A 26411-nucleotide genomic window follows, 5' to 3' on the forward strand; every position below is an offset into this window, starting at 1 on the left:
CTTCCTTGTGTATTTAAGCCCCGTGTGCATGTTATCCCTTGTTGCGTCATTGTCTAATGTCAGTCGTTGTTGGAGCACGTCTTAATTTTGGTTTGGAATAAAGAGCACTGTTTTTTTTGGAAAACTCTGCGTTTGGGTCCTGCCTTCCGCCTGCACCAGCATCCGGCCCTGACAAAGTTAATTAAAAGAAAATGCCAAAAAGTTTTTTTTTTTAACACATTTTATAGATCTACATTTTTGCATCACATTTGTGGAGTCATTGTTGTACATTATAGTCAGCCATTACAAAATACAGTGTGGTGTAGAAATACAAATATCTTCGTGACAAAACAAACTACTATACTAACCTTCACATTATTACGTGCACATTTGAATACATCGCAATCAGGGCTTTCACAGAACGTTTCAGTGTGTAATAGTTTGCAGCCCGTACACTGAAGTGAGTGAAGAAGAGAAGCCGGGATTAAATCTTCAGGCGTGTGAATGCGTGCAAACGGATGGATCACTGTGATGATGCGGCCCTCGCCTTGGCCCTCGCCGTGGCCCTCGCTGTGGCCCTCGGCGTCGCGGTGGATTTGGGGCCGGCGGTGCTGGTCTTCTCTGCCTGGTCCCTGTAGAGAAAGCATTTCATGTTCAACATTTGATTTGAAAAGCTCTGTAACACTGGTCGGTTTACAGCCGTTTCTTCAGGGGTCATGACCCAGTGAATCGAAGCCGTGTCTGCTTGCAAGTGCTTACATGAATTGTTTCAGTGTTTCAGTTGAATCTCCCGATTGGTTTTACTCAGTTTTTAATCCAGTGGTAAATACAATGCGTTGGTTCAAAGTGCTCATCAGAACCCTCCAGGCTGTGACGCTTCTTGTCCTCCACGCGCAATGACAGTGTTGACAGATTGATGTGCACATCGTTTACTTGGCACAACCTCCCTCCAATTACCAGCGTTCACTCTGTAAACTATGAGAGCGCAACGTTTAGATAAGAAAAGCTTTTCGGCCAATTACCGATAATATTTCTCGATGGCTTTGGCGAACTTCCCTTCTGGGTCGAGGCACTTGGAGGACCCATCCTTCAGCACGACACTGAGGGGAGAAACGGAAAAGCCTTTCAGGTTAATCGACTGTGCCGGCGGAAAGTCCTTGAACTGTGCACGGCGTGAATGTTAGACCTGCAGCACACGCACATGAGTTCTTTCTTGTTGCAGTACGGGCGAGGCGGGAGCGTCTCCAAGCGCGCGATGAGTTTGGCGGACACGGCCCGGATGGTTTTAACGCAGCGGCAGTTCAGAATCGCTGAAAGAACCAAGACAGCGGGGTAAATGATCCGCGCACAGGGTGGGGTACACCTGTTATAATTCGACCCATGCAACAAAACAAAAAAAAAGTCAGAAATGGGGGGGGGTTACAGCCTAAAATGCACGAATACAGCGTTTGGCATCCAAGAGGATCTGCACACTTACGCGTGCTGGACGTGCAGACGGCGGCGCAGGCCAGGAGAATGATGCACTGGGTTGCGGTATTCATCGTTAGATGGTTGAGGCGAGTCTTGTGCGGTCCGCGGCTTTTGCTGAATCTCCCCCCTTTCTGTGCAGGATTCTTCTCAGAGTGCAAGAATATGAGCCTCATGTTTTACTGCTCCCCCTCTTATTCGCTCGCAGTGATGACGACACGACTTCCAGAGAAGCGGTTGATGAAATAGTTCACATATTCATGCTGGAACTGACCCAGCCTTTCGCTTCCTCTTCCATGTGAACGGTTTATTGATGGTGCAGGTTCCCACCTGACAGGGAGCTTATCGACTTAAAAACTCATTTGAATATAAATCCTGGCTAGTTCAGATCTGTCTGCCCTTACGTGGTAATGATGTTCACACCTGATAACAGGTGATTGTATCATGAAAACCTCTGTAAAGAGCCTAAATGTGGACTGTTCCTGTGTGTTCTGGAACCCATTTCCCCCTTTATTTAGATTCTGAAGGAATATAAATGGACAGAGCAACACCAGGTCATTTTGTCCTGCAACATGCTGCTTAGGTTGGGAGACACTGGCTGGAAAAAAAGAAGCACTTCCAAGTAGGTGTCAGTAGAGTAAAAAGACAGGAATTGAGGGGGGCGGATGGGGGGTAAACAGTTGTCAGTTTATCTCAAATTGCTCGCTGGAAATTTACATCTGTAGTCACAGTTGTCATGTCAACAGCCCTCAACAAGGACAGCACATTTTTAGATTAGATTAGATTAAACTTTATTGCCATTACTTATGTACAAGTACAGAGCAACGAAATGCAGTTTAGCTTCCAACCAGAAGTGCAATAGTAGAAGGTACAAGTATACAGATAATAATAAATATCCTACAGATATAAGTTATACAATATGAGATATGCAGATTGATTGAGGTAATATGTGCACATTATACGGGTTGATTGGTGCATTTAAATGTAGGTAGACTATACGCAGGAACTATAAACATAATTTACAAAAGGCAAATGGGCCTATGATATTACCTAGTTAGTAAGGTAATACAGATTGAGTGAGCGTTAAATAGTCCATCACAGTAAACAATAGCTGCCTAACGTTACTAGACTAGTCAAATGTTCAGTGCATAGTTTTTAGTGCAAACAGATTCCAAAGTGTTTGAGTGCAGGGAGGTCCAGTAGTGATGGTGTTCAGTCTTTGGTCAGTGGGGGGAGATGACGAGTTGAGGGGTTTGTCGGTGGTGGTTGAGGAGTGGGGGCAGAGGTTTGCACGTGGAAGAGTTCAGTAAGGACACAGCTCTGGGAAAGAAACTGTTCCTCAGTCTGCTGGTCCTTGTCCAGAAGAAGCTGAAGCGCCTGCCTGAGGGCAGGAGGGAGACCGGCCTGTGTGCAGGAGGCGTCCTGGAGAATGCTTCCAGCTCGACACAGACAGCGTTTCCTCTAGACTTCCTCAATGGCTGGAAGTGAAGTTCCACAGTGAGCATTTTTTTGGTTGAGGAGACGATGAATAGATTTGTTTAGTCTTGTTTAGACCAAGACTTACAGTTACAGTTGTCATGTCAACAGCCCTTAACAAGGACAACACATTTGATTAATTTGTATTTATTAATATCAATATAACACTAAACACTTTTCCTATACAAAAACAGAATATAAAAATAAACTATGGAATTATAAGTACCGGGTAACCTGGAGGGGATCTGTGTCGGAACCTTGTCCTCTTACTACTGGAGTTCCTCAGGGCTCCGTCCTGGGTCCCCTCCTCTTCTCTCTCTACACCAACTCTCTCGGCTCTGTCATTCGCTCGCATGGTTTCTCCTAACACAGCTATGCCGATGACACCCAACTAATGAAGATCAACCCCAACAAGACTGAAGAAACTTGGTGTCACAGGATCCGCGCTCTCTCTTCTCTCATCCTACCTTGATGGTCGCACCTACCGGGTAACTTGGAGAGGATCGGTGTCGGAACCTTGTCCTCTTACTACTGGAGTTCCTCAGGGCTCCGTCGTGGGTCCCCTCCTCTTCTCAATTTACACCAACTCCCTTGGCTCCGTCATTCGCTCGCATGGTTTTTCCTATCACAGCTATGCCGACGACACCCAACTAATTCTCTCCTTCCCCGACTCTGACACTCAGGTGGCGGCACGGATCTCTGCATGTCTGACTGACATCTCCCAGTGGATGTCCGCTCATCACCTGAAGATCAACCCCGACAAAACCAAACTACTTTTCTTCCCTGGAAAAAAGCTCAAAAGTCCACTCAAGACCTGACCGTTAACTTTGGCGACTCCGTGTTAACGCCCACTCAGAGTGCCAGGAACCTCGGCCTGACACTCGACTCCCAACTCTCCCTGACTGCCAACATCGCAGCGACGACCCGATCCTGTAGATATACGCTCTAGAACATCTGGAGAATACGACCCCTTCTCACTCAAAAGGCGGCACAGGTACTGATTCAGGCGCTTGTCATCTCCCGCCTTGACTACTGTAACTCTCTGCTGGCAGGTCTCCCAGGTACCGCCATACGACCACTGCAGCTCATCCAGAATGCAGCAGCTCGACTGGTCTTCAAACTTCCGAAATACTCCCACACCACTTCTCCGTTCTCTTCATTGGTTACCAGTGGCTGCCCGCATCCAGTTCAAAACATTGGTACTGACAAACCATGCTGTGAATGGATCGGGACCAGTCTACATCCAGGACATGGTGAAACCCTACATCCCAACCCGCACACTCCGATCTGCATCTGCCAAGCTGCTTGTTCCTCCCTCACTGAGAGAAAAGCACTCGGTGAGATCGCGACTCTTTGCTGTCCTGCTCCCAGATGGTGGAATGAGCTCTCCGATGACATCAGGACTGCAGAGAGCCTCTACATCTTTAAACTCAAGACACACCTCTTTAGACTCTACCTTGACTAAGACACTAACAAACTGTAGCACTAACAAATCATAGCACTTAAATTGTACTTATAATGGTACTTTTCTATAACATGTTTTGAAACTGCTGATTTGATGAAAATTGTACTTTCTTGTTACTTGTTCTTCTGAGTTTGTATCTATGTGGAAATGCACTTATTGTACGTCGCTTTGGATAAAAGCGTCAGCTAAATGACATGTGATGTAATGTAAAGTGCAGCAACAACATGAAGCAGTTAGTTTAGAATGTTGTGTTTGTAAACCATTTTTCTGAATTATTGGCACTTCATTTTCAGGCAGAACACCCCTCAGTTGCAGATTTCAAATCATTTTTTTTTGTTCAACCCAAAATGAAAAATAAGCTCGAGGAAGCTTTACAGTCTGTAAACATGCAGCATCGTGTCCCAAAACCATCACATGGGCACAGGTAAAACTCCCTTCAACTGGACAAAACCTAAAGGGAGAACAGCGGAGGAGACAGTGTGTACAGAATGAACAACTTAAAGATGTACAGTACGTTCAATTCCTACGACAGAAATTATTCAAATATTTAGAATAGTACGCCAGGTGTACGGCAGGACAACTGCAGGGACAAACTCCATCAGATGTAACCTCCATCCACAGGAACCTGTGAGGAGAGGAGAATAAAGACTTTAGGGAAAAGGCAAAGTTTGTAATTTGGGTTTATGATGACAGTAATAAAAAAGTGACTAATGATAATAATGATAACAGCAGCAGGTGTGTTAGAACCCTTTTTTATAGATTGTTTACTTGGAGTAACATTTCCAGGTATATTACACAGTACCATACTTTACAATGTTGCTTTAAGCATGCAGTACCTTACGATGTTTTGGCTAGCTTGTTTACAGGCTTGTTTACAGGCAGAATTCAGCCGCGAACTAGCTTACCAAAAACAACAGTCTTTCCCATATCGAGTGGGCAAGTAAAATAACTGGTTATAGTTCCAGGTGTGCTTCGTTCTAACACTCACCTACTTACAGAGTATTGGGGCCGGTAGCCGTGGTTGTATCAGCCCGTTCACGGCGCTCCGCTCCCAGAAGAAGTTGCGCATGCGCGTTACAGATGTGAGCAGAGTTAAGTGTTTTGAAGTAATATTTGAAACGGCTCACATTATTATGTCCTTAAAGCACATTGTTAACGACACACAGTCTGTATTTCCATATTCATGACGTTTTAAGAAAATTATATTATTGTCTCTCTTTCATCCTTACGTTACAACATGACACATAATCAAGAAATGTAGCCTTTTCTAGCACGTTGATGTTTCACACACTTTTTGGCCCCGGTTGAAAAGATGTTGCAATGAGGTCATAGACGTCATAGACCTCATTTCAATTTGATTTCAACATTGAAATCACTGCGTGTAGTCAGGCCTCGTAAAGTGTGGCTGGTTCATTTCAGGTCCAATAAAAGTTATCCTTTTGTGCTTTTTGAATTCATATCCGGTCGAGGAAATATCCCATGGATTCAGTTGAACAATACTTGAGTAAGACTAACCACTTATTGCTCAAGAGGTAATTAAGGAAAGGGTAAGACATGCCCGTTGGCTGCAGTCAGACATGTTTTAAGGACAACAAGCGTGTTTGAACCTGCCCTGTAAGCAGGTTGCGAAATGACTTAGGACTCTTGGGGGGTCCCCTAAAATGTAACTATAAAAAATACTGAAGACTCCCTTGCTATATACTATATACTGCTGGCAAAACTATATTGACATATTTTGAAGGTGGGATAATGGTCTTGGGATGTTTTTCATGGTTTAGACTAGTCCCAGTATTGTAGTGGTGTCTGGAGAAGTGGATTGGCTATAATCAAACAGGTAACCCTCTAATTCTGGAGCAACAAAGTTACAGCACCTTATATAAATCCCTGACATGACAAAGTGGATAACAGGTCATTCTTTCCTTGAGCAAGGAAGTTAACTAAGTTACCTAAATCCACCAGGTGTCCTCATTATGGCACCATGCACCTTCAAAGGGTTTGATGAAATACAAATGGCATTTCACATCCCTTATGTCAATGGAATTTGTAAAACAACTAGCCGCTGGATTGAATAATAATGATGTCTATAAAGACTGTACCTACATTAGATGGTTTACTTTGTTTTAAAGTAGTCAATCTATAAATAATCCAATAGTAACCACATTATTTAAAATCAACATGTTAAGGGTTGATTTTGATTTCAAAATATTTTATTTATTTGTTAACAACTTCATCAGTTAGTGTCAACGGGTTGGAAGAAGACCTACAGGGCACCCCTGCTTCTTTTTTTTTTACTAACTAAAAAAAAAAGAAGCAGGGGTGCCCTGTAGGTCTTCTTCCAACCCGTTGACACGGGTAGTCAGCTGATAGTCAGCTGAAAATTAAATGAATTATTAATAATGTAATAACAATAACATATAACAAAAACTTATTTCACCAGTAAATTACTATTAAACAACAAAAACAACGGGAAAAGGGTATTTTACAAGAACTACGAATGCAGCACAAGGCTGGCGAGGCGAATTTCACGTGAACGCAACATCTGTTTGTTTTACAGACAACGGCAGCTACAGACTGTTCAGTGAAACACAGACACACTTTACACCGTTTAGCTGTCAGTATTTTAACCGTGGTTGCTCCATTGACATATTTAATATATATATATATATATATATATATATATATATACTTCAGCTGCTAGCTAACGGTAGGCTAACGTTACCTGCTGTCTAGTGTAGTGTTTACTAGCGTCCCGTGCGGCGCTGCTTCAGTTCCCTCGGAGGCCTTTAAGTGGCCTCTAAGGAAGGCACCGAAATCAGAGTTGCTATTCGGTCCGGTAGATAACGGCCGTTAAGACACCTGTACCGTATTAGCACCGGATTTCGGAAAAGAACCTCTTCGGATCTACACGATTCACGTAGATGACATTCAAAACTCACAGACTTGAATTAAGTCCTCGCCATCTTTCGTAATCACTGACTGGACAATGAGCTTGGTTTGCTAGCTTTGAATAACTAGTCTAGCTAACTGCTAACTGTCTGCTGTTAGCTGGCAGGTTCTTTGGCTTCATACACGTACAGCAAGAAACTCTTCTAATCATTACACTGGGTATCTAAGTTAGTTAATGCAACTTTTGATATGGGAACACCAACTCCAAATATTTTACTATAATAAGCAATTATTATGGAGATATAAACATAATCGAAGCACTTACAGCATTTTCATTGGGGATTTCACTTTTTGTGAGGCTTCGTTCAACAGTAACCTACGGGTCTGCGTCATAGAGCACAACAACAATCTGTGATGCTATTAGCTGCCCTTATTGCTGCCCAAGGTAGTAAATTAATTATTGTTAATATAAAAACGTTACAAAAGACCTTTTCACAATCATTTTTAATGTTAAAAATATTTGTCGGGGACCTCCCAAAATCTAAAAATAAATTCTTATAGGGGCTCCCTAATGACTTATACCCCCCTCATTTCGAACCCTGCCTGTAAGTCAAAAAGCTCTTCCACAGTAATCAAGGGCAGATAGAGGTAATCTATCTACAAATGAGGGAATAATGGTGAAACTTGTTGTTTCAGATGCTGGTCTTTGAGCTTTTATCTGGATCACATCATCAGTGGAAAGACCTGCCAGCGGAGGACAACTGGGAATTTTGGGGCCAGAAATGCTGATAAACACAAACGTGAACGTGTTAATAAAACTTAAAATAAACACATGAGACAAAAGTACAAAGTGTAAAAAAACACTATCACAATTTTGTTAGTGTGGATGAGTGGATATAATATGTTTATCATAGTCTGTACTCATTTACTGGACTGTGTTTGTGTGTCACCGCATCGGCTGACTGAAAGCTGCTGCTTCTCAGCAGTCAGTGCATCAGTGCAGTTTTTAGTCCAAGGAGGACATCTGATGGTTTGAACTGGTAGCGTCTGTTTTACCTGCTGCTGTCTCTTTTTTTTTTATTGGTTCCATTTCGCTGTGGCGTGACGTCACACGGCGAGATGACGAGCTACATTGGACATCTAATAAAGAGTGTCAGAATACTGTCGGAGCCTAGTGTATATGCAAATGACATGTCATGTAATAATTTAATGTACATTCATTCACATCAAATAGATAACATATGATATCAATGTTAGCACCAAGACGAACCAGTCAGTTAACCCTAAATATAGACTGGGTGTGCCAAATGCAAATACATGAACATGAGACCTGAAAGCTAAGCCAGCATAGAAAGGAAAGTGAAACCGGAAAAATAAAAAAACGTCAGCATAGGACGTGCCTTACATGAGTTTGAAGATCAGAGTTTAGGTAAAATGGATGAATACCAATATCCGTTGTTCTTTGAGGCAAAAGATCTGAAAGACAAGGAGAAGGGGAAAATCAGAAGGTACTTTCAGATAAAAAGAGAGTCTGGTGGAGGTGATTGTGGGACGATTGAAGAGGCAGAAGGCAACACTTATAAGATCTGTTTCAAGGAGAAAGAAGGTACGGAATTCCATCTAGCGCAAAGGAGTCGCTAGAACATACTCGTGCTTTTGTATTATTTTCATGCCTGAGTCTGTTGGTGCGTGTGGTTGGCAGTTCTTTCCGAGGAAGGAATGTCCCTAAAGCCTGTGTAAAATGGAAGTAAAAAGATCAAAAGAACGAATGTACCTGTTTTAACGCAGGACTCTGATGATATCTGACAACTGTATTCTTTTGACAGACCAGGAAAGGGTTTTGCTGAGGAAGTTTCACACCATCTCCCTTCCTTGCGGAGAAGTTCGTCTGACAGTGAGCCGATCGATGCCATCGGAGCCTGGCAACCCGCCGTCCTCCATCTCGTCCCAGGTGACTTCCTGTTGCTCCGAGCCACATGATTTGAATACACTTACGTTTGGGTTGGACTTCTCAGCAGTCAACATCCGAAGGGAAATGTCACGCAAGTTGAAGTGCAGGCCGGCGGATACATTTTCATTAGGGCTGTTAATCTGTGCGCTAAAATCGCTCACCTCGGAAAACAAAACCACCGCTAGCTGCAGTCAGTTAGACACAAGAGACGCGAGCTGAAGATGGAGAGAGCTTAAGACAAAGAGAGCTTAAGACAAAGAGAGGAGAACTGTGCAGATGAATTCCTCCACGTGTCAAACGGAAGGGCAAACAGACCACGTAAAGCATCGCTAGGCTAAGCTAGCTGCTAGGCTACTTCCAGTCTGCAGAGGACCACCACTGTGTCCCTAAAAGACGGTGCTTTGGAAAACGCCCTGGCTTAATGTGTGGAGATCGTTGGCACTTCAAACACAGCCGTCCAATGATGGAGAGTTGAGAGCAAAGTGCATGAGGACAGAAGGAAGAGTCACTTTTTCACCAGGTGGACTTCTGCCTCCAAGATGATCAAATGTGTGTAGTTTTGTGTTTGAAACAACATTAACCATTAACCAACAGTGTCTAAAATACATGCTTTCTAAAAAGTGATCAATCATTACTTGTAAGATTAATTCTGTAGAAGAAAAACAAACATTCATTAACAACAACATTGTAACAACATGTATTAATTGAGATTAATCACGATTAATGAATCTCAAAATGTGCAGTTAATTAGTTCATTTAAAAAAAATCTATTGGCAGCCCTAACTTTTATATATTATAAAACAGTCTGCTTCTAATCGCATACATTACTGAAGATGAATTGATTTCTTTTATGTTGCTTTTCTTCTACAGACATTCCCAAAAGCAAACACAAAATGCCTTGAGAAGGTTTTCCCGCTGGACCTTTTCCTCCTGTACTTCCTGAGAGACAGCCCAAAAGCTAATAAAGTCTTACAGAAGCGACTATCTTGTATTGGCTGCACGGTGGAGTTGGACTTTGATAACGAGGAGGCGGTGGTTAGGGGGGATATTGAGAAGGCCCCAGGAGGAGCCTTTGGTGTAGCAGAGAAATGGGAGACACAGGTGGACCGGGTCTTCACCGGTGTCAATGAGACCTACTGTTGCTATACTGCGGTTGAGCCCAAAGAAGTCAAAATGCTACAGCAGGACCCGTCCTTTGTGACAGGCGATATCAAAGCGTACAGTGAGAGCGGTTACGTCGTGGTCGTTGGAGAGGTTGAGGCGGTGAATGAGAGGATATCTATGGTCCAAAAGAGCATGCCCACCCGGAAGGAATTACCGATTGCGGAGAAGCAGTTCAAACTGGTGAAAGAAGAGTTCGGTGGAGAAATGTGTGCGTATTACCCTGAAGTAAAAATCCTGATAGAACGCGGTAGGATCACCTTGGAAGGCCCAAACAAGGATGTGCAGTCGGGAGCTACAAAACTGGAAGAACTGATGAAGAAGGTAAAGGAAAAGAGAGTCAAGCTCTGCTCGGCTGTGCTGAGCTTTATAAAATCCAGGGACGTCATCCCCAAGTACGAGGACCGCTTCCAGCAAAGCCTCAGAAACCCCGTTTCCCTGGAGGCGGGGTCCGACCTGCTCCTGTCCAGTTTGTCCTCTGACGCCCTGGATGAGGCCGAGGTGGCGGTGCGGAGAGACCTCGCCGCGGAAAATCTGCAACTGCAGGGAGCCGCGGCCGTACCTTCGGATCTGGACACTGTGAAGGAAATCCTCAACAGAGCCAAGAACAGGGCCAACTCTCGAGAGTTCAGAGTGGACTTCGGCTTCGTCCCAGGACCCGTCGGAACCGCAGCCCCCGAAGTACAACTGGTGGGCTACAGTGAAGATGTGAAAAAGCTCAAAGAGGTTCTGCATGAATACCAGATCAACCAAGTCGGGACACAAGAAGTGCTGAAGCTACCACATCCTGAACTGCTCAACTGTCTCAATGAATTTGTGAACCTGATTGGCATGAAGCAGACCGAGGTGACCTTAACGACCTCTTCTTATCTTTACCCATGTGTGCTTGTGTCTGGTCCCCGTTGTCTGGTCCAGGAGACCCAGCAGGCCCTGAGCTCAGCTCTGGACAGTCTGATGGTAGACACGTTGGTTCTAGATGGTCCAGGGGCTCAAAGGTACTTCCAAGCAGAGGGTAGAGTGGCCAAGGAGCTGGTAGAGAGCTCCTGTCAGGTTCTTATCAGAGAACAGCAAAGTCTGCAGTGTCCAAGTGTGATAATTAAGCCACAAAGCACCAGAAGCCCGGGGAGCGCAGCGTTCCGACCTTTTCCGGGAGCAGGCAGCATGGCTGCTGGGAGTATCGTCAACAAGCCAAGTCTGGAGATCGGGTTTGGCTTGTTGGAGGATCAGCAGGTTTGATCATTTCTGTTCTGCTTTACATTAAACAATAAAGAAGTGATGCAGATACTCAAATTGTTTTTTCTGCACCTTCTCTCCACAGGTGAATGCGTTAGTGGTTCCAATGCTCAACCGGAAGCTGACTTCTACTAAAATTGGCAAAAGCCTGTTGACTAAAGCCGGGAACGAAATCCAGTGGAGGTTCGACTCGATGGCAGCGAGTGGCGTCCTCCACCCCGGCGACGTTCTGCAGGTCGATGCTCCTCCATCTCTGGGCTGCTCCAAGCTCTTCTTCCTTGAGTGCTTGCCATGGGATGGAGTCAGTGGGAGCAGTGTGCAGGTAAAGTGAAACCTATTGGTAACTTTTGGAGTAACCTTTGAAAGCACAGAGGAAATGTCTGCTCTTTGTTGCCCAGGTGCTTGGCGCTGGGCTGAGGAGGTGCTTGGACCTTTGCGTACAGCAGGGCTTGTGCTCAGTGGCCTTCCCCATTATCGGACATGGAATAGTTTTGAGATACCCGCTGAACGAAGCTGTTCAAGTGCTGGCCGACAACATTCAGCAGTTTGGATTAAAGGTGTCACCTGGCTCTCTTTCCACCATCCACATCGTCATCAAACCAGACTCTCCTGACCCTGAGAAGGTGACTGTCAACACTCCGCGTTTCTTAGGACGGAGCCATGGATGAACTATTGATTGAAATGAGTAAAGCTGCCGTTATTTTTTACAGTGCTACACAGCAAAAACGTCAGTGTTAATTCAACTCCCATAGAGTCAAATTTAACACTTTCCCTGAGTTTATATAATCCTCACCAGTTCAGAGTTAAATTTACACTTTGGACGGTGTTAATATTTTAACTCCATAATAGTGTTAAAAATGTAACACTTAGAGTGTTGTTTCTTAACACATTTAAGAGTAATTTTTACACTAAACTGGGGTTATTCCTTTTCACTGAGGGTGTTAATTTCTAACATTCACAGTGTTATGTGATGACACTTTAAAGTGTATTTTTACATCTAAATCGTGTTACTCCCTTACTCTTAAAAGTGTTAATTTATATCATTCAGTGTTATTTTACACTAAAGTGTATTCATCACATTTGATGTTCTGAACATGCTTTTTCATTACCAGAAAAAACAAGCATTTGATGAATTAATCTTTTTTAATTACAAATATCCAAGCACCACACAACTGCACTCTATGCACACTTACAGAGAACATAATGGTACAATATAAAAGGCACTGACTGGTAGCATGCACTGCTTGACATACAAAACATTTAAACATATTCATATGTCATTCAAAAGTTTTGCCCGCAACTCACAAACTCTTGGAGACTCATCTGTTGTGGTAGCATCAATGTTGTAGACCGTTGTCTGCAGAAAAGTGTAGAAATGGACCAGGGACTCATCATAAGACAAGTTGAACACGTAGTGGGATTTAAACAGTTCATCAAAAGCACCCAACGAGCTGGTGGCTTGGCAGAGGATGAGCTGTTTGTCAACGACGATGTAGAAGGTATCAATCGCCTTCTGGGTTCGGCCAACGGCAAGGATGTATGGTTGTTTAGTCTCCCTTTCCTGCAGATATTCATTGATGCTGCAGCATGACTAAAAAGAAAAAAACATATTATGTGTACACCTTCAGATGAATCTGGTACTTGCTGGTCTATGTAAATGTAATAGACATTTTGTAAACTGCCCCTGTGAATGAAATAATTTGCTTCACTGGAAAAACAGTCCTCAAATAATTGGGACATACTGGCCTGCAATACCATTTATTTGGAAGGAACACAATTTAAAGGCAACAAATGGCTAGCAGGTGCATATAACTAAAAAAACTGTCTCGTGGAATTTTAACAAATGAGGCATATAATGTACCTTATGAAAGTGCACCATTTTCTCCACTGCAGCACTTGGACTTATTTTGGTCCTCTTCCGTCCCGCTGTGGGTGGCAAGAGATAGAGAAGAAGCAGCATGGAAGCGATGTCACTGTCCCAGTCTATCAGGAGGAAAAACAAGGCATTAATGTCTAATAGGAAAAGATGAAAATAGCTAGAAAATTCATAATATGAACAATGCATGCTGTGTAGTTTACCCGTTTCATCGTTCTCTGCAAGTTTCTCAGCAGCTTTTAGAAGTCGGCACAGCTCAGTTGTCGGAGTCAGTTGTTTGGCCTCTTTGATGACCTTGAGCTTGAATGAGGTGTCCCACTTCTCAAGCATCTTGGAGGCTGTTTCAGCACCAAACAGCAGGAGGAAGTCTTGATTCACCTGTTGATCACACACACACAGAAGCGATTTGATATCAGTGTGTGGTATATTAAATGAGTGTAAATCAGAATAAAGATTTTGGAAAAAGACAATCAATAAGCGAGGAAGAAGAATGATTAGGTGTTTTCATGGCTAACATCCAGCAAAACACTGGATATTTTCAAGACTTCGGTTTAAATAAAAGAAATATCAACAACTCACAAGTCCTTTGACATCTAAAAAGCGTGGAAATGTTTTGAAGACATCTGTGCTTCTTTGTGGGTCATGCACTAGGTCCTGACGATGTTGAAACGTCATCTTCATCTTCTGAAATACACTTGCTTCATCAGGGGAGTGAACAAGAAATGAAATGGCCTCCCTGCAGGCATCTCCATCAAGCTGCTGAGGCAGTGTGGTTGCTGATCTTTGGCGCTTTGGTCCTTGTGCTTGATGCACTGAGACTTCTTTGACTGGCCGTTTTGCTGAAGTCCTGGAAATGGTTTTGAGGCGCCACGCTAAATATCCAGTTCCTCTTTCCCCATCATAGAAATGCTCCTGTTACATTTAAATGAATAAACACAAATAATCACAAAACAATCTTACATAAAGTGAAAATACAGCATTGTGAAACATAAGAACAATTACTTATTTAACAGATGTTGTTTTTAATATCCTTATTACCCAAGTAGTTTCAAGTCAGAGCACCATCATGATTGTTAAATTCTGAAATATTTCTGAAATATTTTCAATTTTATAAACAACAGTAGTTATTTTAGAATGAAAACTACAACGCCAAAGCCCTTTACTGTAAATCTGCTGCTGTGTTTTCTTAAGGTTGAATAACTTACATAGCCCTTTGGAGAAAAAGGATCCTTCAGTGAGGGAAAGAGAGTAATAATTCCCAGAGCATACTTCTCCTTCTGCTGACGGGAAGGAATCCTGCTATGGAGAGAAGTCCATCTTTAATCATTTCTTTAGTACAAGAAACATTAGTTATATCATTACATTAATTATATCATTACAAGATTACAGTCTTATTACATTTCTTTGTAATTCCTTTTTAAATCTTACCCATTTCTCTCAGTCATATCACTCGCCAATATGTTGACAAGCTGTCTCCGAGTGCGGTGCATTAGTGAATTTTCTGACTTGTACTCCTCAAGAATATCCTCTCCTCCAGGCTTCTTAAGCAAGGCATTTTCTACAATCTACTCACATAACAGGAAAAGGGAAAATAAGGTTCAGTGTTCAATTCAGTCTATTAGAAAAAACATACCACAACATGTCTATATAGACTACGAGTGTTCAGAGGAATGACAAAAAACAGAAGTGTTGTGAAAGTTAAACATCTATGAAGGGAGCAAATAACATTTTCATTGATAAAAAGTGAGTTTGGAACCAAATGCTTAAACGTGACACCTTATAATTGATAGTAAATCAAAATAAGACGTTTCCAGCTCTCAATTACCTCCTTTGCCGCCTCTGATACGGAAGCCTTTGTTGCAGAACTGCTCATGTCTTCTTTGCTGGATCTATTTCTGCCTGTGGTCATACCCAGTTCTCTAAGGTCACTGTCACTTGAAGGAAGTGATATGGTGTCCGTGAGGGAAGATGATGTTGAATGATCTAGAGGAGAAAAGTCTTTAAAAAGAGAGAATTTTATTAACTTAATGTGGCTTTATCCATTTAAGTATAAACATTTTAAGTAACCTTAACGAATTCAGATTATATTTTTATTAATCTGTAACAAATTTCATCTAACCTTGACCACTGCCATGTTCCTTCCATAAAGAAAGGTCAATGTTAGGTGCACCAAATAGCCCTATCCATTAACATTGGTTTTCTTAATGACACCTACCTTCATTGGACATGCTGTCACATACTGTCAGGCACATGTCTGGATTGGCCTCCAACAGCTCTAGAAGAATGTCTTCCTCTACTGCTGTGTCAGTATCATCAAAAATGTCAAGTTGAGCTACATCAGGAAGCCCAAACTTGTTTTTGACTGTAAAAAGGAGGGAATGTAAGCAGATTAAGTCACCTGGAGCAAATTTGAAATCATCCTGCTTAACTCTGTTAAACTAAAAAGAATCATGTACAACCATGTTCTAACTAATGTTGATGATTCCACTGTCATTAATGTAATATAAACTGTTAAATACAAAAGTATTTAAATAGTTCTGCCACAGATCATATTGTGCTGTGATTTGTTGTTAAATTGGCTTCATATTTCATTTTGCCTTCAAATGATTTACCTTCCCTGATGAATTCTGAATAGGTGAAGCCTGAGGGCAATTTGATGTACTTCTTGATACCATTGCATTTCACCTTCAGCAACATCCTGAAACTGCAGCTAGTGAAAAAAGGAAAAAAACGGTTCAATCTCCTGCAAGGAGATGATAACATATGTTTCACCAACAACAGTGATGATTGTTCATCATATGCACAATGTTGCTGTTTCGGCTTACTTTAGACCCATTTCACAAGTAAATAACGGCGGAATTAGTTATGTTGGGTTCACACCACTTGGATAAATCCACTATTGCCCTAAACTCTATTTAAGGAACGAACATTTTAAAAAGTTGTTTGGTTGTTGTCTTGTGGAAGGACCTGATTTAGTATGAATACAAACGTTTAACAAATCTTCATCATAATGTTTGTATTTTAGCTTAGTTTTTATCAGTTTATTGCAATAACTAAACAGTTAAATCTGAACCGCACAGGTAAAGTTAGTTACTTGAGAAGGCTGGTTCGTTCCACCAGATGAGGTTACTAATCCAGACGTGACGCAGTTTAATTTTCCAACATATCTAGGACTTCCACAGCAGAAACATAGCTGCAGCAGTCGGTATATCTGCCATATTAATGGCGCAGGCCTTCATTACTGACGAAAAACAAACGCGGGCGTGCACAAATCATCTTGAAACTGTCGACAACGCAACAAAGAACTAGCTAGCTAACACCACGGTTTCCCGCAGCACTTTGCAGCCTGCCGCCTTAACTACGGCGTCCCAGTCGGACTCGGACGACCTAGCTAAACAGCGCCGGTAGCCGCCCCCCCCGTCGGACGACCTAGCTAAACAGCGCCGGTAGCCCCCCCCCCGTCGGACGACCTAGCTAAACAGCGCCGGTAGCCCCCCCCCCCCCCCGTCGGACGACCTAGCTAAACAGCGCCGGTAGCCCCCCCCCCGTCGGACGACCAACCACCTTGACTAACAAGTTTTCTGCGGGAAACCCTGAACACCTTAAGCACATTTTATATTAAAACACACTAACGTAATTTTATGGTTTTACAGTTGCTGGACTGACTTAGTGTTAAAGAATACATTTATAAATTTGAAAATGTTTGAAAATGTTCTCTCATAGAACCATAGTAAATGCAATGTTAAGCACTTGTATCACATTTAAACACACAACGTACATTTTTACAGTACAGTATAGTACAGTTGATAAATATAAGGAAAAAATGCTAAATCACTCGTTAGCTAGCTAGCAAGCAAATTCCATTAATCCACATGTAAGCACATCGACTGCATCACACCCACTTAACGTTAAAACATGGTTTAAATAATGACAAACAGCCTTTATAAATTGATAAATGTGGTTCTTACCTTCTTAAACGAATATCCCAATCCCACACAGCTTTCTTCTGGGCGTTTAGCTTAGTTCACTGCCACGGTAAGTGAAGACAAATCCCGCTCGTCAATGAATGACCGCGAAAAAACCGGATGTGGAAAGTAACTCAAAATAAGTGTATGCTCCGAACTCCGTGAAATGACGTCCCCCTCAGAGCTTTTTCTGCACTGTAAGTGTTAAAATAACACACAAATCAACACCCATTCACTCGGAATAATTTACACTGGGAATTTAACTCGAATCAACACTACAATTTTTGCTGTGTACTATGAGGTCTACCGTCACCTCAGCTCAAAGATGAACCAGGGAGGCCAAGGTAACTACTTTGAGACTGAATTACAAATACAGCAAGGCATGTATAACCCTTACCACATGTAATTCATCCAAGATTTAATAATCCACCTTTTACTTTTAAAGTTATCAGTTTAAATATCAGACAGTATATGAAACATATTGTGACTTTTCTTCCTCTTAGCAATCTTCAGGTCCCTCACCAGTGACCTCGATGACCTCACAGTGACAGTGGGAGGCGGAGTTAAACTGAAGCTGGTGTTTGGTGACATCACTAACGAGACCACCGATGCAGTAGTGAACGCGACCAACACTAATTTTCAGAACGGTGAGTGAGGGCAGAGGGAGAGTCCAGGAAGAATATCAAGATTATGTGGACTGTTAGCAAATACTATTCTACTTAATAGTTGTGGGTATATTTGCATCCTTTAAATAGCATTGATTGAACATACAGTACATCAACATCACATGGTAAATAGGTGCATGGCTCCAATAGCGAGGGAGGTTTCATATGTTGTAAAAGTAGCAGTGCCACATATACTGTTTAACATTACATTATATTATATTGTATTAATAGTTTAATTCTGCTCAGCTAAAAGCTAAGCTAGCTTAATTGTCCCCAAGTACTTTAGGAAACTTGAGTAAACAATGTTTCCATTGTGGTTAAATTACATCCCACCACTAATCTAATATTTGTCCTACAGGTGTGTGCAGAAACATCTTATCTGCAGCTGGACCAGAGGTGGAGGCTGAACTCAAAACAGGTGAGAGAAGAAGACCAGCTAAACATGCTAAACGTGCACAGGCCACACACTCTTACAGCTTCAACTCATCCCGTCTGTTGCGTCTCGTGTAGGGACAGTGAGCAGTGGAAATGTTCTTGTATCCGGACCTGGATGGTTCCCTACTTCAGCCATTTTTCATGTCTGTGGTGAAAAGGATGCAAGAGTCATTCAAAAACTGGTGCTCAGAATTGTGGAGAACTGTGAAGCGTTTTGGTTCAAGTCTGTCGCCATTCCCGCCATCTGTGCTGGTGAGTATTTTGTTAATAGATGATCTTATTTATTCATATGAAACGCACACATGAAATTCAAATGTCTGTGCATCGTGGTTTATATTTTCTTTGCAGGGGCGGGCGGGCTGGACCCTCGCCTCGTGGCAGGCGCCATCCTCCGAGGGGTCCGCCAGGCCACTTCGTCCCCCATCGTTTGTCTCACTGACATCCGCATCGCCCTCAATAAAATTAAAGTCTTCTTGGCCTTTAAAGAGGAAGCGATGCAAGTGTTTTCCAGCGCTTTAATCGACAGAGGTGATTCACAAACAGTGCCAGCACCTCCGCCGCCTCGTGCACGACCAGGTCAGCTGGCCTCTCCGCCTGGGAGCGCAGATCTAAGCTCTCTGCGTACCAGCTCTGCAGGTCAGCAGTCCGTCTTCCTGTTCCTGGGTCTCTCCAGGGTCGACGTCGACGACGCCACGGCAAAGCTGAAGGGTCTGTATCACGCTCAGTGCTCCACCAAAACCTTTAGGGAGGAGGAGCTGGCAGGTCTCACCCAGGACGACGTCGAGGAGCTCAACCAGCTGGTGGAGCTGGAGGGTCTGTACGTTCAGAGGGACCAGCCCGGCACCTGGGCAGTGAGCGGGTTGAAAGATGGGGTCCACGCGGCGGTGCAGATGATCAACGCCTCCCTGCAGGGCAGCCTCAGAAGAGAGGTGAGACTCAGGGAGGAGGAGGATCTGTTCAACCGCGTGGCCTGGTGCATACAGCGGCATGGCGGCAACTGGGTGAGACTTCCCAAAACCGCCAATCACAACCTGGAAAACGACCGGGTGGCAGGAGGCATCACGGACGCACAGAACACGCGGTGGTCTGTGGAGCCCCGGAGGACGGAGGCCACAGATCGGACCACCGGACAAACGGCCAAGCTGAAACGACTGGAGCATCTCTCGGGTCAGACTTCACAGGGTCACATGGAGGTTCAGACTCAAACTAATTGTCTTGTCTGTGTTCTTCAACCTTGATTTTCTGTTTTAAACCATTTTGTCCTTCGACTCATTTCAGACTTCACTTTCCCTCTCTACTGGGACAACATGGCTGCCGGTGAAGCTTTCAAAAAGGTTACTCTGCAGCCTTCTTCTGCAGAGCACCGAGCCGTGAAGGAGGGCTTCAAACAAACTGTCCAGAAGACCGTGATGAAGGTGAGCCGCTCAACACAGTTCATCTCTTCATGCCCGAAGCTGTTACCATAACCTTTTGTTTCCATAGCGTGTAGTTAACACGATGCATTTCAAGAGATCCTTCTTTCCTCGCTTTGGTTTCTTCTCTCGTCAGATCGAGCGCTTGCAGAACGTCCACCTGCGACGCGCCTACGAAGCGCAGAAGAAGCACATCTGCGATAAGAACCAACAGCGGGTCGAAGCGGGGGAAAAGCTCCTGTACCACGGGACGACTCACGTCAACTGTGACTCCATCGGGAAGACCGGCTTCAACAGGAGCTTCTCTGGGCAGAACGGTAAAGAGTCAAGTACTTTTGGTTGCCTAAACCAAACCTTCATCTACAGCCCCTTTAGGAATCAGGACTTACCAACCGTCCGTTGTCTTCTGGTTCTCAGGCACCTCATACGGTAAAGGAACGTACTTCGCGGTGGACGCCAGCTACTCGGCCCACCCGACCTACTCCGCGCCGGCGCCCGACGGCTCCCAGTTGATGTTCGTGGTCCGAGTGGCGACCGGCATCTACGCTGCAGGCCAAAGCCACATGAGGACTCCTCCCACTCGCGGCGGCCAGCGTCCCGACGAGCGCTACGACAGCGTGGTGGACGACGTGGGCCGCCCCAGCATGTACGTGGTGTTCCACGATGACCAGGCGTACCCGGACTACCTCATCACCTTCAAGTGACCCCCAACAGGGGGAGGGGGGGGGGATCTCTACTGTTTGAGGGTTATGGTGCTTTGGTGTTATACTTAGGTTCACCATGTTACAACTCTTGCTGGATTTGGAGACAGTTTGAACTTTTTTCTTTTACTTTTTTCTTTTCTTTTACTTTTTTACTGTTTTCTTTAGTGATGTCATCGATGTCACATGTTTTTTTGTTGTACAACTTTTACAGATTGTGGCTCATGAAGTTTAAAATGAAATCATGCAAACACATTATGAGCAGTGACTCACATAGACACACTCATGAAATGATGCAGATTCTACTTTTATTTGGTTGATATTTGCATTTGTTTTTGCACAGAGAAAGATTAGATATAAAAAGGTGAAGCCAGAAAAAAGAAAATTCGTAAACCTCAATTGTTACAAAAATTAAGTTGATGCTGCTAATCAATCTGTTATTTGTTGAATGAAACAAAGCTTGACATGAGTTGTTTATACCTCATATCCACCAAAAAACATAAAGCTGGTTGTTGTGTAATATAGATAAATGAATGTTTAAAAGTTCTATTGTGAGGGTGTGAAATGCACTACTTGGAAGCTGTTTATTATCCCTATGAGGTGTATTGAATGATTAAATGTGTACTGGGTTAAAATATTTCTCTGCTTTTTTTTATTGATTCTTCCAGCGTTTAGCCAGCTTTTGTTTGATCTTTTCTGTGTTTGTTTCATCTGCTCCAAAAAAAAATCCTTCTAAATGTGATACTGTTCCTTTAACTGTAGAAAAATATTCAACATGCTTGCAATACATTTAAAAAAAAAAAAAGAATCTGTCCCTAACCCTCATCCCCGTTATAAAAGCTGAAGCTGTGGTAGACCTACAGTTGGGTGACTGTGGTGCAGGTTTCTGAGCTGAGAGTGAACCTCAGGGCTCGATGGTGACCGACGCCGTGCCGTTGACCTGCCGGAGGGACGCGCAGTCCAGAGAAGCGATCACCCTGGTGCTGCCCGCCCTCTGCGGGACAAAATACTCGGTCCAGATCAGAGAGGAGTTCCCCGGGATCAGGCTGGAGCCAGAGAGACAGCACCAGTCAACACACACACACACACACACATATATAATACTGTGTCGACAAGCAGCGACCTGACGACGGAGGCACAAAAACACCAACAAGAGGCACGAGAGTTTACACCTGTCTCACCTGTAATATTTGGACATGGGCAGCATGAGCCCGGGCCCTTCCATGCGAATGTAGACGCCCTCCAGGTCGAAGCTGAAGGGGTTGGTGAACTCCACCGCCACGGTCATCTCCTCGTTCACTTTACCGCCGGCGGACACCTGAAGAAAACAACGCATTTTGAATAAGACGCTGCAAGATATAAAGCCTTTGCATATTATATTATATAATGAGAGGTTGGCTACACATTGAGATACAGAAGAAAAGCTTGCAGACCTTGACGTTGAGTTTGGGGTTGTGCAGCGTCACGACTCTCATGACGCTGACGATCTTGCCCGTCTCCTTCACCTTCCCCGTGGCGATGAAGTGGAGGTTGGCCTGCTCCACCAGACTCTTAATGTATTTCTTTGACTCGACAGTCACGGACTCCTTCACGCCTGGAGAGCACAAAAAAACAAAAACACAACTATACTCTCTCTCGCTCTCTTATTTATTATTCAGAATTGTGGAAAAGTGCTTTTCGCTGGTGAGGGATGGATTGAATGCTCGCTCACTGTCGTTGGGGTCAATGGTCACCGTGGGATTCTTGAAGAGGAACTCGGAGCTGCTGACTCCGGTGTAGTACACCACGCTCCCGCTGATGTAGGCGTCCACGGTGCGCCGCTGGCCGCTGCGGTTCACGAACTCCAGGCTCAGCTCGAAGCTGTCGCCCACGCTGACCTCCAGCGCGGGCAGGACCAGGTCCACGTCGGCCGCGGGGAGGTCGGCCTTCTCCTGGGAGCAGCCGAACTCCTCGGCCTTCTCCAGGACGGTCCGCTCCTCCTTGCTGCCTGGATTGAATGAATATCTTTCATTTAAAATGCATTTTTTTTGGACAGATTTCTGCACGCAGTCAACATATTTGGAGATAACTGGTCTGCCAGTAACAATAAAGCTTAAATTATGATGCCGAGTGGTAATGATTTCCCCCCAAAAATGTCATCACCCCTCAAAAAACGAGCCGCGCCCTGGCGAGGCCCAGACGGAGCAGACTCTAATTAAATATTAATACTAATAAAATTTATTTACCTGTCACTTCTGAACAGTGCTAAAAAATACATTATTATTATGATAAACAGAGCCACAGAATTTTACAGAACATATTTGTATAAAAAACAGAAATCACAAGCTGCGGCATCAAAGAAAATGTCTTTGACCTTCGGGAAACTTGTACTGATCGGTGATGTCACGGCGCGTCATCGCTGCCGGAGTCTTGGTCAAAACCGCGCTGCCTATGTGGGTCCGGTTCACCTTGACCGCCTCCAGGGTTCCGTCTTTATCGCGGGTGTAAAACACCACGTCGCTGTTGACCTGTCGGGGGGTGGGGGGGGCAGACGGAGACGCTCCGATAAACGCCGGCGCAGAACATCCCACCGAGACATGTTGTCAGAGACGACTCACCTCGGCGAACACGAAGGGGGCGTCGAACGGGAAGCACAGCTGGCCGTGTTTGATGGCCTGGACTGATGCAGGACCACATCTGTACATGCCTTCATGGAGAGTGGAGAATACGATTAATACTATGGGATTCATGCGTATAGTCTGTATACCTCTTAAAGCTGTGATCTTAATGTGTAAAAAGATATATTTCCAATGTTATTTCATACCGTCGCTGGTCTCCTGCGGCGTTGAATCCACAATCTGCCAGCCTCCGAAGCCAGGGGGGAGGTCCGGTCTGGACATGTAGCACTCATTCCAGCAGTGATAGTTCCTGATGACAACATCATTCACAATACCTTAAGAGACAAGTCCTGTTTTTCTATTGATCTGAACTTCCGCGTTACAGATGGTGGCCTCTAAGTGGGAAAGAAAGAGAGTTTTTAATTCAGCGGAAGCTTTTGGCCCGAGGCCATTAGGATTCATCCTCTGGGCGCCGTGATTACCCAAACAAAAGAGACGTTTTTACCAGATGGAGTCTCTGGTGCGGCTCCGGTCGATCCTGCCCTCCTCGTCCAGGATGATGTCCATCTTGAGGTTTCCGTCGTTGTCGTGAGCGGAGAAGTAGTTGGTGACGACGCGCGACGGGATGCCCAGACAGCGCAGGACTGGAGGGGGAACATTCAACCCAGCGGGGAAAAAACAGAAAGGAAAAGGAGAGAATGGAGGGATGTATAGGAAAAAGCACACGCCGTCACTTCCTGCCACTTGGCGAAGGGTCTCACAGGTGTTGAAGACGCCGGCGTAGACCCAGCACTGAGCGTAGCAGACGGGCATCTTGCTGCTGGCGTAGCTCAGCAGGATTTCTGTGCTGCCGGTCCAGGAGGTGGGCGCCACGCCGTAGGTGTAGTCGCCGCTCCAGTTCCCCACCAGCACGCCATCGTCATCGCGAGAGTTCAGCTGAGCGCGGGGCAGATTTTAGGCATTTATGGAAAAGGTCCATCGTTTTTCAGACATCTTCTAATTATTTCCAACAAACCATTGCTAATCCGTGTAAAATGCAATGTTGGGAAGAAGATTTGTTTCAATAATGATATTTCACATCTGCTCCCTTTTGTCTCTTCGGATCAGATTCCTGTTCCCATGTTCTCTCACCATAGCAGAAGCCATTCTGGTCACCCTGATGGGGTCTCCTCTGCTGGTGACGGGCATGTCAGCGCGATCCAGAATGTACAGACAAGCATCCAGGACTCCGTAGTTAAACTAGGGGGTAAAATGATAAAGAGTTAAAAAAATTAACTAGGAGATTGAGTCCTGAAGTCGGTTTCTTTTTTCTACCTGTCCATAGTTCCAGTTTCTCTCAGCGATGTCGTCGATGGCGCCGTGGTAGATGATCCCCATCTCAGTCATCACACACTCCTGCCTCTCCGCCTCGTCATCCAGGAACACGGCGTCATCTGAGGAAAAACAAGACCGCGGGTCACGTGACCTTAGAAAAAAGGCACTAGAAGAAGAAAAAAAAAAGGGGCGTGGCCGAGAAGCCCCGGACCGACCAGACGCCCAGGGGTTGAAGAGGATGTAGAGCTCTCGGCTCTTGTCCCGTCGGGTCCTGCGGATGCCGAAGGGCGTCTTCACGGCGATGTACATCTGGTACTTCCCCACGATGCAGGTCGCCGCGGGGGTGATGCCCACCGTGACCGCGCTGTCCACCGCGTCCGTGACGCGGCCCTTCCAGGAGCTCTGGCGGTCCTTGGTGGTGAACACGGGCACGTGGGTGCCCTTGCTGTACTGAGGGCTGGAGCCTGAGGGGGTGGACGAGGGGGGGATAATGGCAGATTCATGACATTGCTTTGAAGCAAGAACCGTCCACCATTTTATTGAACTCGTCTCACCGATGACAAACTCCACGGCGAACATGTCTGTGGCGGGTTTGTAGGGCCGGCTGAAGGTGATCTTGATCTGGAACTCTTGTCCCCGGCGGACGAGGAGATTGTCCGAGTTGAACAGCATGGTGTGGTGCTGCTGCGCGTTGCTCTCGTTCGGCCTCCTCATCATGTCCACGTCCCAAATGTCCAGATACTCTGGGTCGGCAGGAAGAGAAAACCAGAGGCCGAGGGGCGGGGGGGGGGGGGGGGGGGTTTAGTAATGTATTTTTTCTCTATACCAGCATAAACTAATGGCTTATTTGCATATTTAAGCTGCTTTAGGTCTCTGTTTTCACGGTGACGTGTACTTTAAACTATAGTTTTAAACGATGACTCACCGGTCATCGGGGGAAATCCTCTCGGGCCCGGGGCGCCGAACGGCTCAAACTCGGGAATGTCAAAGGACTCCGAGTTCAAGGTCGAGACGGGAACGGCGGAGCGGCCGCGGCTCGTCGTCTTGGGGGGGGGTCCGGGCGGAGCTGGGGGGAGAGAGGAGGCGATCGGGGCCGCGCCTTGATCGGACATGACGGAGACAGTTGACTGGCGAGGGTCCTCCTGGAAGAGGAGAGACATTTAGTTTCTCTCCATTTTTCACATGTTTGAAAGAACGGCTTCAAAAACTGTTGTAAACAAAGACCCCTCAGTTCTCTGAGGGGTGACATCAACCTCTCTGCCCGACTTACGACACGATGACTATTAAACACACAACAGGTGTTTTCATAAAGGCGCTGGCAGAACACACACACACACACACACACACACACACACCTGGCTGAGAAGGAGGGGGGGGGGGGGGGGGGGGGCGTGCATGAGTCATCCTCCAGCACAGAGAGCGCTCTGTTTGCTCTCTGACCAACAGGCGGCTCGGGTGGAGACGTGTTTACCTTCTGCAGAGGCCAGATCAAACTCCACACAGGAGAATGATGTTTTGACACATGATGCTAAAAGAGGGATAATTGTCTGCATTGAAGCAAGGTGCGAAAAGCAGGGCGATTCAAAGGGTTCCTTCTGCAGCTGTGTAGGAAGGAGGGAGGGCGGTCAAACATCACACAACCCCCCCCCCCCCCCCCCCCATCTTAACCTTGGTTCTTATCTCCACTTGGTTTGCGATGTACCTGCCGCTGAGGACGGCCTTCATGTGTGAATCTCCACAGAGCACCGTAATAAGTGCTTGTGTTTGACCTCCTGCTTGCAAGCAGTAAGTGGACTTTTACAACTTTGATCGTTCATCAAGACCCTGC

At 45.0% G+C, this 26411-nt stretch overlaps 5 protein-coding genes and 1 long non-coding RNA gene across 8 annotated transcripts in view; 2 read left to right on the top strand and 4 right to left on the bottom strand.

Moving 5' to 3' along the window:
- Nucleotides 1–224: 224 nt before the first annotated feature.
- Nucleotides 225–1658, bottom strand: LOC119222642 (growth-regulated alpha protein-like). The gene is made up of 4 exons (XM_037479426.2): nt 1457–1658; nt 1181–1289; nt 1002–1079; nt 225–611 (listed from the first exon to the last, which is right to left on the bottom strand). Exons 1-4 carry the CDS (start codon nt 1620–1622, stop codon nt 503–505), a joined length of 462 nt encoding a protein of 153 aa, XP_037335323.2. The 5' UTR covers nt 1623–1658; the 3' UTR covers nt 225–502.
- A 6988-nt stretch (nt 1659–8646) lies between these two features.
- Nucleotides 8647–12924, top strand: LOC134124424 (uncharacterized). The gene is made up of 5 exons (XM_062560825.1): nt 8647–8879; nt 9100–9224; nt 10095–11615; nt 11704–11940; nt 12017–12924. The coding sequence occupies exons 1-5, from the start codon at nt 8708–8710 to the stop codon at nt 12284–12286; spliced, it is 2325 nt and encodes a 774-aa protein (XP_062416809.1). The 5' UTR covers nt 8647–8707; the 3' UTR covers nt 12287–12924.
- Nucleotides 12889–14778, bottom strand: LOC119228479 (uncharacterized). The gene is made up of 5 exons (XM_062566304.1): nt 14700–14778; nt 14074–14406; nt 13698–13872; nt 13480–13601; nt 12889–13209 (listed from the first exon to the last, which is right to left on the bottom strand). The coding sequence occupies exons 2-5, from the start codon at nt 14173–14175 to the stop codon at nt 12889–12891; spliced, it is 720 nt and encodes a 239-aa protein (XP_062422288.1). The 5' UTR covers nt 14176–14406; nt 14700–14778.
- Nucleotides 14779–15414: 636 nt separating this feature from the next.
- LOC119223119 (uncharacterized) lies at nt 15415–17751 on the bottom strand. Of its 3 annotated transcripts, none has more exons than XR_009955865.1 (4): nt 17463–17751; nt 16107–16204; nt 15710–15856; nt 15415–15492 (listed from the first exon to the last, which is right to left on the bottom strand). It is a non-coding gene; the product is annotated as an uncharacterized LOC119223119 (long non-coding RNA). The 3 variants fall into 3 exon arrangements; XR_009955866.1 differs by lacking the exon at nt 17463–17751 and adding an exon at nt 16589–16963; XR_005120893.2 differs by lacking the exon at nt 17463–17751 and having other exon boundaries at nt 16107–16567.
- Nucleotides 17752–17757: 6 nt separating this feature from the next.
- LOC119222418 (protein mono-ADP-ribosyltransferase PARP15) lies at nt 17758–21385 on the top strand. Its single transcript, XM_037479049.2, has 8 exons — nt 17758–17803; nt 17963–18106; nt 18483–18542; nt 18635–18811; nt 18908–19726; nt 19838–19974; nt 20108–20288; nt 20389–21385. Exons 1-8 carry the CDS (start codon nt 17785–17787, stop codon nt 20673–20675), a joined length of 1824 nt encoding a protein of 607 aa, XP_037334946.2. The 5' UTR covers nt 17758–17784; the 3' UTR covers nt 20676–21385.
- Nucleotides 21386–21468: 83 nt separating this feature from the next.
- The window catches only part of f13a1b (coagulation factor XIII, A1 polypeptide b), a 6130-nt gene continuing 1187 nt past the window's right edge, over nt 21469–26411 (bottom strand). The window contains exons 2-15 of the mRNA XM_037479050.2: nt 25509–25725; nt 25138–25326; nt 24799–25047; nt 24584–24702; nt 24401–24508; nt 24031–24205; nt 23775–23913; nt 23476–23579; nt 23270–23358; nt 23026–23179; nt 22384–22659; nt 22106–22266; nt 21854–21990; nt 21469–21718 (exon numbers count right to left, since the gene is read on the bottom strand). Coding sequence (XP_037334947.2) covers nt 21577–21718; nt 21854–21990; nt 22106–22266; nt 22384–22659; nt 23026–23179; nt 23270–23358; nt 23476–23579; nt 23775–23913; nt 24031–24205; nt 24401–24508; nt 24584–24702; nt 24799–25047; nt 25138–25326; nt 25509–25695 — 2229 coding nt within the window. The 5' untranslated portion in view covers nt 25696–25725 and the 3' untranslated portion in view covers nt 21469–21576. The remainder of the gene's footprint in view (nt 21719–21853; nt 21991–22105; nt 22267–22383; nt 22660–23025; nt 23180–23269; nt 23359–23475; nt 23580–23774; nt 23914–24030; nt 24206–24400; nt 24509–24583; nt 24703–24798; nt 25048–25137; nt 25327–25508; nt 25726–26411) is intronic.

Source organism: Pungitius pungitius, chromosome 1, assembly GCF_949316345.1.
Source record: "Pungitius pungitius chromosome 1, fPunPun2.1, whole genome shotgun sequence".
NCBI lineage: Eukaryota > Metazoa > Chordata > Actinopteri > Perciformes > Gasterosteidae > Pungitius > Pungitius pungitius.